This window comes from Oncorhynchus clarkii, chromosome 29, assembly GCF_045791955.1.
Source record: "Oncorhynchus clarkii lewisi isolate Uvic-CL-2024 chromosome 29, UVic_Ocla_1.0, whole genome shotgun sequence".
Lineage (NCBI taxonomy): Eukaryota > Metazoa > Chordata > Actinopteri > Salmoniformes > Salmonidae > Oncorhynchus > Oncorhynchus clarkii.
Genome location: NC_092175.1, coordinates 8,410,840 through 8,420,371, shown reverse-complemented (window position 1 = coordinate 8,420,371; position 9,532 = coordinate 8,410,840). Strand labels below are relative to the sequence as shown.

At 44.0% G+C, this 9,532-nt stretch overlaps 1 protein-coding gene across 2 annotated transcripts; it reads left to right on the top strand.

Moving 5' to 3' along the window:
* The first annotated feature begins 1,065 nt into the window (after positions 1-1,065).
* LOC139388296 (arrestin domain-containing protein 3-like) lies at positions 1,066-9,018 on the top strand. 2 transcript variants are annotated; one of them, XM_071134889.1, is made up of 8 exons: positions 1,066-1,154; positions 5,942-6,023; positions 6,170-6,317; positions 6,682-6,784; positions 7,004-7,260; positions 7,456-7,600; positions 7,699-7,853; positions 7,962-9,010. In XM_071134889.1, the coding sequence occupies exons 1-8, from the start codon at positions 1,088-1,090 to the stop codon at positions 8,073-8,075; spliced, it is 1,071 nt and encodes a 356-aa protein (XP_070990990.1). In that variant the 5' UTR covers positions 1,066-1,087; the 3' UTR covers positions 8,076-9,010. The 2 variants fall into 2 exon arrangements, with proteins under 2 accessions (XP_070990990.1, XP_070990989.1); XM_071134888.1 differs by lacking the exon at positions 1,066-1,154 and adding an exon at positions 2,015-2,854 and having other exon boundaries at positions 7,962-9,018.
* Positions 9,019-9,532: the final 514 nt, after the last annotated feature.

The following is a 9,532-nucleotide window of genomic DNA, read 5'->3' as shown; positions in this document are numbered from 1 at the left end:
GCCCATCTTCAAAAGACACTTGAAACCATACCTCTTCAAAGAGTATTTCAAATAATCCCCCTCCTCAAATTGATTTGCGCATGGCTCTTGCCAAAAGGGGGCATGATTTGTTGACATATTTGTAATTAAAACGCAACATTAATTTACTCGTTGTGACTCAACTGAGGTTCCAAACTCCTTTTCAGATGAGACTGACTTCATGTCAAATTATCCTATTTAAACTTTGTAGTCAATTTTGGCACTAGAATAAATGTTTCTGACTCATTTTGATGCCACATAGGCTGTTTTCAAAGGGATTATTTACTTTTTAGGGGCAGTTTCTCTTTAAGAGTTTTGAGACCTGGAGGCTCATACTAGTGATGCAGCCTGGTCTCATAGAGTAGACGAAACATAGTAAAAGCAAATCCAAGACCCTAAAATTAGTACAGTATGTTATGGCTACACGAGACAGAAGGTTAGTTAAGGCAAAAATGAAAGTACGGTGGTTGGGCAGGGTGGATGGGTAAGCGTATAACGCAAACATCTAGTAACCCAAAGGTTGCATGTTTGAAGCTCATCATGGACAACTTTAACATTTTGCCGAATTAGCAACTTTGCAACTTCTTACTACTTTTGACCTACTTTGCAACTACAGTACTTAGCATTAGCTAACCCTTCCCCTAACCTAACTCCTAACCTTAACCCTAGCCTAGCTATGGTTAGCTACCTAGCGAACGTTAGCATTCACTACCTAGTTAATGTTAGCCACAACAAATTGGAATTCGTAACATATCATGTGAAATGGATGATGGAGATTGACAAATTAATACATACCATACAAAACATTAGATATGTTACTAATTGGCATGTCTGGATTTACATTTACTATGTTACATCTATACCTGAGTCCAGGTTGCAGCATGGGAATTCCAAGGCGGCGGTCCAAACACTTAAAAAACACACCCACATCCACTTACCCTCGCTTTATGCCTTTGGGGAAATCCAGTGGCCATCTTGGAGGGCGGTCCAAATGATTAGCCAAGCAAGGGAAGTTTGCAACGTAAGCCCCTCAGCCCTCGTTTTTAGTCGGCTCTGCGACTGTACAATTATGTTCACTCTGGGGCCTGAAACTCCCCATAATTCAATTCGCGACGATTGTACATCCGCTAAGAAAGGTCAGTGAAAACTTAAAAAACAACATCAAGGGAGAAGTCAACATACAAGTGTAAATAAAAATGAATGCAAATAAGTTAGGAAGTGTGCTACTAATGCACATGATGGCACAAAGACTTCTCATAAAATGTAAATATGCTTTTTTTTGTTATCTTTTGGAAATTGTAAATAAAAAATGTTCCTTCTGAACATGAAAACGTAAATGAATAATTATATATTTAATGTAAGTAGACGTGCACTCATAATTGACTGTAGCGCATATAAAGCACCTACATGCTACTGGTGTCTGAAAACACAATCAAATCAAAGTTTATTTGTGAAATGCTTACTTACAGGCTCTAACCAATAGTGCAAAAAAAATATATTAGGTGAATAGGTAAGTAAAGAAATAAAACAACAGTAACAAAAACAGGCTATATACAGTTAGGAGCCTATAAAAGTAGCGCGGCTACATACAGACACCGGTTAGTCAGGCTGATTTAGGTAGTATGTACATGAATGTATAGTTAAAGTGACTATGCATATATGATAAACAGAGTAGCAGCTGGGTAAAAAGAGGGGTTGGGTTGGGGGGGGGCAATCATCGCGGGATGAAAGAGTGACGAATTTCCGGCCTTTGGTGGTCCATTTAAAATTAATTCCTTCCTCCCTCGCCCCTTAAGCGTATACTCGTCAGACGTCATGAAACGTAATCAGAAGTGTCCACTTAATTTGAGGGCAGAGGGGATAGAGTGTGTCTTTTGGACTGCACCCATGTCTTTTTTCGATGAACCGGAAATGTTGGCTCCATTCACCTAAAAGAGCCGTTCAGATGGCTCCCAAACAGCTCTTGGTTAAACATGTATGAAAAACCATGAAAAATAGCAGATGTCTAAACTGTGAGTTCAAATACATTTTTAACTGACGAAATTAGCTCGCTGGTGTTGTTTTTTTTACACAATGCAAAAATAATGTGTGGACCATAATGAGGCTCTCTCGTCACTTGGACCTTTTGTTCCTGCAATGAGGATTTACCATCTTGCGACAATGTTTTTATAACGTATCTACAGATAATCGTTCAAAAAGCAGTAGCCTATAGCCTAGCTCTAGGCCTATGCAAATCAGGGAGCCAAATGAACGGCTCTTTCACACATGCGATTTGGTTTACCGACGTTCACCAAAAAGATCCGTTCAAAACGAGTCGTTAATTCGCGAACGACCAATCACTAGCTCATACTAGAAAGCGGAGGACACATTAGAAAGGCTCGCACTGGGAGGATGCGAGGAGCTACCAGCCACTGTTACCGCTGACACACACATGCCAGCGAGAGGACCACTGACCCAGCCCGCAGGGCGCAGCCTCTATGCTGGGCAATAGAGTGCCCGTGGGTGGTGTGTGTGGGGATTTCTAGATGATTTCTTATACGCTCTTTCTCTAACGCCATGGTGCTGGGCAAGGTGAAGACTTTAGCCGTCTGCTTCGACTATCTCAACGACAACAATGTTCCCGTTTACTCCGGTGGTGATTCGGTATCCGGGAGGGTGATCATCGAAGTCGCAGGCGAGGTTCGCGTCAAAATGCTGAACATAACCGCCAGAGGAGTAGCCAAGGTGCGGTGGACAGAGTCCCGCAACGCTGGGGCCAACACTGCCTACACTCAGAATTACACCGAGGAGGTGGAATACTTAAACCATAGCGACACGTTAATAGGAGAGGAGAGAGGTAAGGGACAACCACATCATAATTACCACTCATTCTCACAGAGATGTGTTGGCAACATTTTGAGAGTAGGCTTTATGGGTAGTGTTGGCCTAGTTCAGGTTGTTCTGAAATAAATGGATAACCTAGAAATAGAACACGGTTATACATCACCGGATTCCTGACATGTTAGGGAGCTCTGCAGTGCCATTGCTGTGGTTATAGGCTACGCCATGTGTAAGTTACGAGTGATGGTGGGTTCAATTTCACATAAACTGCACAACACACACATCACACATTGATTGGAACAAATGTCATGATGTGTGCCCCCGTTGATGAGTTCTTTCAGTCAGGTGGGATAGTGGTCCTGATGCGACCTGATAGTCCTGGTGTAACGCATAGGTTTTCCTCGTCCAATTTAGTCTGTTTAATAACGCATGATGGGACATAAATATTACATATATTTATGTTTTATAGTGACACATTAAAATGTATGTAGATTCTACAGTATTTGTTTTTTTTATTCAGATTTAACAGTCATAACAAGTTGTTAACGCCTTTGCGTTTTATGTGGCGAGGGAAGAAACCGTAGAATTTAGTCCGAATGTGACCTTGATTGGGCCAATCTAACCGAAAGCGGTTGAAGTTGGAATATTTTCGACGTTTGACTGTTTAAGTTGTACAATTTTATCAGGAACATTCTTTCGCTGATAACATCCTGAAGTTTACTCCCTTTGTTAGAAGCGGTTCAAACCTGTTCACAAACTGGCTGAGGGACTCACGGGGGGAGACAGACCTCTGTCGCCTCTGATTGGTCTGAACTCCCACGTGTATATGGGATGACGTCGTTGCGTCTGAGGAAATGACAATTCGAAAGCATGCAATTTTGTCATCAATTTGCTGTTGTTACATTTCCATAGTGTACTGTAAAACGAATATATATATATTGGCTAAAAAATACATAGGCCTTTCCTCATAAAGTAATTGATATGTTACAACAATTACAGTAGTACTGAGGTTGAGGCTGAGGTTCAGTTTCAGTCTATAACAACAGTCCCAGTGATATTTGCATAATAGCTGTTCTAGTGGGACATGTAAACTGATACAGCTAGGATTAATTCAGCATCTTTACAGGGCATAACAACACCAAGAGATTTGAAGGAAAAACTATCCCATGGTTAGTATACACCCGTAATAAAAATACACTCTTGACATAAGACAGCAATACAAACATATATGGCAGAGTAAGTTCCTATCTCATAATTAGGACAGTAAATGCACCTCTGTGTGGGCGAATCAGGCTGTCGTTGCCAGGGTGATGTCTGAGAGCTGAAGCAATATTTTCTCCAGAGCAATTGTATCCACCACAATATACCATCGCCAAGACCTCCAGCAGAAGATTGGTTGCCTTCTCGGCGACTCACCGAACCTACCGGTACCCTAAATTCAGAATAGCCTTTACGAAAACAACGTTAATCGGTAGGGTTCCTTACAGATGTAGGATCTTCGTTTGATCACCGTCTTGAAGGAGGACCTTCCTGCAATGCAGGACAGTTTTTACTTTTGGTGTATTTGAGGTTTCAAAGGGAATCTGAAGTTTGTAATTTCCACTTTGAAATTTCAGACTTGATTTTCCCTTGTGAACCAAATGTATCAACCCCTACCAAAAAAAATTCTATTAATTATAATCCACATGATAATTTGCATTTCCTGTTGCTGCCGGATTGTTTTCAGATGTAGCAATCTGGCTCAAATTAAGACCCTACATCTGTAGACCCAGGTGTGTTAGTGCTGGGCTGTAGCTCTCCTGGACCAAAGCTGCCTGCCGGCTACACTGCTTTTATCTCACTTGGTGTTGAAGTACAGTGCATTCAGAAAGTATTCAGACCCCTTCACTTTTTCCACATTTTGTTACGTTACAGCCATATTCTAAAATTGATTGAATAAATGTTTTTCCTCGTCAATCTACCCCATAATGACAAAGCAAAAACGTGTTTTTAGACATTTTTGCAAGTGTTTATTCGTTTTTTAATGTTTTCCTAGTTTTTGTTGCACTGTAATAACCCTCATTGATGCTGTGTGTTGATTGATTGATTGCCTCTGATGAATTTGTCAAATAAAACATGCTGTTGCGTTTTTAATAAAGATGCGTAAATGTACCTGCTCTCGAGTCCCTCTTTATTTACCTCAGATACTACAGTCCATCTCTGCTGGCTCTCTGTTTTGTCTGTGAGAATAACATGGCTGCTTCTACTGCTGCATGGCATGAGGGTTTTTTGGTGAAATCTCTCCCCCTCTGTCTCTCCCTCCCTTTCTCTTTCCCTCCTCCCTGTATATCGCTCCCTGTCTCTGTTCCCTTTTTCTTTTTGTCTCTCCATCCTCCCGTATTACAGAGCACATGGTCATTCATAAAGGGCCTTAGTCGAGGGGCGGGACCAGGTTAGCTTTGTTCCAATGGGAGGCCGAGTAGTAATGTGTCTGTTGGAGTAGCCGGCTGAAAATCCACTGCTCATTCTGGTTCATACCGGTATGCGCCTGCTCTCCTCACTCTGCCGGTGTGACTTGACAACCACACACACCCACACACAATGTTCTCTACACACACACACACACAATGTTCTCTGCTGACAAGATAACATGCGGGAGTGCCGAGGTGGCAGGAAACAGATCTATACACACATCAACATAAACATTTATCGATGACATGTAGATTGAGGAAGTGAAAGGGGATTCGTGCTTCCTCTGCCTGGGTGTGTCTTCTCCGCTCTGTACTGTCTGAAATGTTCATGGATTAAATGACATTTTGTATTTCACGCATCGATGACATGACTGGGTAATATTGAAATGTAATACAATGACTGGGTTGTATGTGCTATAAAGTACTTTTCTATGTGTCAAAGTGTTTTTTTTATGTGTCGTACAACATTTATTACTGGATTTATTATCTTGGTGTTGCCTTGGACTGAGGCACTTGAAAGCACTAGGCAACTTGAAATCGCAACATGATACAATGAAATGAAATGGTGGGTGGGTGCGTGTCTATGCGTGTGTACACTGGGTGTGTGTGTGCGTCAGGTATGGTATTTGGAATCTTGTTCTCCTGTGTTTCAGATGAAGACAGTCCAGAGGAAGCCCTGACTGTTCTCAACACAGGATTACACGAGTTCGCGTTCAGCTTCCTGCTACCACAGATGTACGTAACAGATGGACACACACAAACCTATAACAGCCATAACATAAAATCCGAAACCCAAATATGGAATCATATCTAAAGATAGACCTGTAAGAAGTCTAATCCTATGAACCAATTTCCTCTCTCCCCTCGTCCCCCTCTCTCAGGCCCCTGGCCACGTCATTTGAAGGGAAGCATGGCAGTGTGAGGTACTGGGTGAGAGCAGAGCTCTACAGACCATGGCTGCTGCCTGTCAGAGTCAAGAAAGAGTTCACTGTCTTTGAACACATTGACATCAACACACCATTGCTGCTGGTGAGGAATACACACAATTCAGTCCCATTCAAAATCTTATTTTCCCTAACCCCTAACCCGTACAATTACCCTAACCCAAAAAACCTAACCCTAGCTCCTAACCCTAAACCTAGCTCCTAAACCTAACCCTAGCTCCTAAACGTAACCCTAGCTCCTAACCTTAAACCTAAACCTAGCTCCTGACCCTAAACCTAACCCTAGCTCCTAAACCTAATTCTAACCTTAACCCTAAACCACCTAGAAAAAGCATTTGACCTTGTGGGAACAAACTGTTCCCACAAGTGTACACACACCCCCCCCCACACACACACACACACAAGCTGTCACACAGGGCAATTTGTGACTGCCATTTCTGTGTGTATAGGCCCCTCAAGCTGGCACTAAGGACAAGACCCTGTGTTGCTGGTTCTGTGCCTCAGGACCCATCTCACTCAGCGCCAAGATAGAGAGGAAAGGATACACACCAGGTGAGAAATACCTGATTGGCTAATGATGATTTCCGCTCAATCTAACCACACACTGCTCAGAATGTTTCACAACACAACATGCTCAAACCCCAGAGGGAACATACAGCTCTGCAGATATAAATACTGCGCTGAGAGGTATTCTCAGGACACACAAACACACAGTCCCATACTCACCCCCCCCCCACATCTCAGCCTTTTTCTCCTCTCCTCCTCTCTTAGGTGAGTCCCTCCAGATCTTTGCGGAGGTGGAGAACTGTTCGTCCAGGGTGGTGGTGCCCAAGGCAGCGCTGTGCCAGACCCAGACCTACTTCGCTAAGGGCAAGGCTCGACAGCTCCAGCAGCAGGTGGCGGCCCTGCGTGGGGACACCCTGTCCCAGGGGAAGAGCCAGAGCTGGGACGGAAAACTGCTCCACATACCCCCAGTCTCCCCATCCATCCTGGACTGTCCACTCATTAGAGTGGAGTACTCACTGATGGTGAGGAATGATAATAAACATAGTATAGTTGATATGGTAATACATGTGTTAATATGGGAGAATATGAAATAAACAAATACCTCCTAAAATCTAACCGGTTTAGCAGGTACTTTCCAGTCATGTATAGTATTGTAAAAGTTAGTGCATCAAAATGTGGGCTGTAAATAAGATAATATCCATCTCTCTCCCTCTCAGGTGTATGTGGACATCCCTGGGGGGTTGAACCTGTCTCTGTCGTTGCCGTTGGTGATAGGGACCATCCCCCTCCACGCATTCACCAGTCGAACCAGCAGCATCAGCAGCTACTGTTGTACCGTCAGCTGGCCAGAGAGACCTGAGGGTACGACATATACCTGTGTGTGTGTACTGTGTGTGGAGTGTGTGTACTGTGTGTGTGTGTTCTCCCATGTTAATTGCATGTCGTGTGTGTTTTCACAGCTCCCCCCAGCTACAGTGACCTGGCGGTGACAGAGGAGCAGAGGCGAGGCTGTCTGGAGCGCTGTGAGGGGTCAGAGGTCAACCAAGAGGGCCAGGGAACGCTGCAAGCTTACATCACAGAGTTCAGATTCCAGCCCCCACCTCTCTACTCCGAGGTACACTCATCCACACGCAGATGCACACACACACACACCACGCATGCACGTACATACATACACAGTATTGTAGGTCAAACTGGCCTAATCTCTCTCTGTGTTCCTCAGGTTGACCCTAACCCAGAGCCGAGCTGTGGAGGTCAGGAGACCCGACCCCTGACCCTCTCGCTGAGGACAACACTGACCTGCTCAGAGCAAACAGGCAACTACACATACAGATGAATCCAACATGGCCACCATTATAGCCCCCTACTGGAGCCAGTCACCTACAGATGGATCCAACATGGCCACTGCTACAGACCCCTGAAGTGGGACCAACATGGCCGACTCATCCTTAGTTTTCTCAGGATGGAGTCCATTGATGTTAACAGACACAGGGATGTCAGCTGCGAGAGACACTGTGTGGAGAGGCCAGGAGATGCCTCAGTCTGACCAACATGTCGGTTTTCTGCTGGTCAGGATGAACAGATAGTGCCTAGACCCAGCTTCTGATACATATGACCATTACATGGCACATCTAAGACTAGCAAGGAGAAGAGAGGAAGAAGAAAAGGGAGAGAATCCACTGTTGGACTGTTGGAAACAGTGGTCAGGAATCTCCTCCAGCCTCAGAGTGAATTTTGCACATGCCTTTCTCGTTGTTTGTCTACTTAACTTCCACAGCTTTTCTTCCTCAACGCTCATATATGCTGCAACGTGGCCGTCGTTTTCTTACCACGTAACCCGAAACCGAACACAGACTCTTTTAGAACAAACTAGGAAACAAATGAAAATAGATGTTTGTTTTTTTTTAGATGTGTTCATGTGTCTTGGGTTTCTTGACTGGGGTGAAATGCATGGTGAAATGACCAGTGTGTGACAGACACAGGTGAAGCACTCACTCCCACTCTGTCTTTCTGGTGTCTTTCCTCACTACACCCTCCACAGATACAGTGCCCTACAAATCACCTGTTTGATTGTAGTATATGGACATATGACACAGAGAGAAGCTCTGTGATTAGCTCAAAGATTAGCTCTACTTCCAAACTGATACACAGTGCAAAATATTTTAGTATTTGTTGTTTTTCTATGTTTGTGTACGTGACACTATTATTGCCATTACGGAAATTACTGCAATCACGATCTTCCTTTGTATGAAATAAAGAAGTCCTTTTGTAGAGAGCGTTTCAGCTGTGTATGCCTTAGTTCCGTGGAGGGTTATTGGGCCCCACTATCACTGTGTCTACACTACATTACGGTTTGGAGAGAGAGCTGTCTGTTCGATCTGCCTCTCATGGGCTCTTGTCTCCCACCCTCTCTTCCCCTCTATCCGCTCTCTTTCTCCTCCCTCTCTGTCTCCCTCTTTCCATTCCAATGTCTGAGAGACAGACGGGACAAGGGAGCATTGTCTCCTCCAACACGCTCTTTCGCTCTCTTTCTCACGCACACATACATGTACACACACACACACACAGCTCTACAGGCAGACAATCCGAAACAGACATGCGTCATGGGTCCCAGGAATGTTCACATTTGTAAGCACTCAAATCAGCCTAGTAAGTATCTTACCGCACACAAAGAGAACAGATGTTGGCTAAGGCTAATTTTAACGACTAACCTAGTTCCATTCTGGGGTCTGGACAGATTCTGTAGTTTAATCTCTGACACTACATCTAATCTGATCTCTATCCATCCATGTT

What these genes read in the sequence shown, in the direction of transcription:
- LOC139388296 (XM_071134888.1), top strand. Translation starts at nt 2,575, where the DNA reads ATGGTGCTGGGCAAGGTGAAGACTTTAGCCGTCTGCTTCGACTATCTC. An exon ending in GTTAATAGGAGAGGAGAGAG is followed by an intron (nt 2,855 to 5,941) that starts GTAAGGGACAAC and finishes CCTGTGTTTCAG; the next exon opens with ATGAAGACAGTCCAGAGGAA. An exon ending in CCCCACCTCTCTACTCCGAG is followed by an intron (nt 7,854 to 7,961) that starts GTACACTCATCC and finishes TGTGTTCCTCAG; the next exon opens with GTTGACCCTAACCCAGAGCC.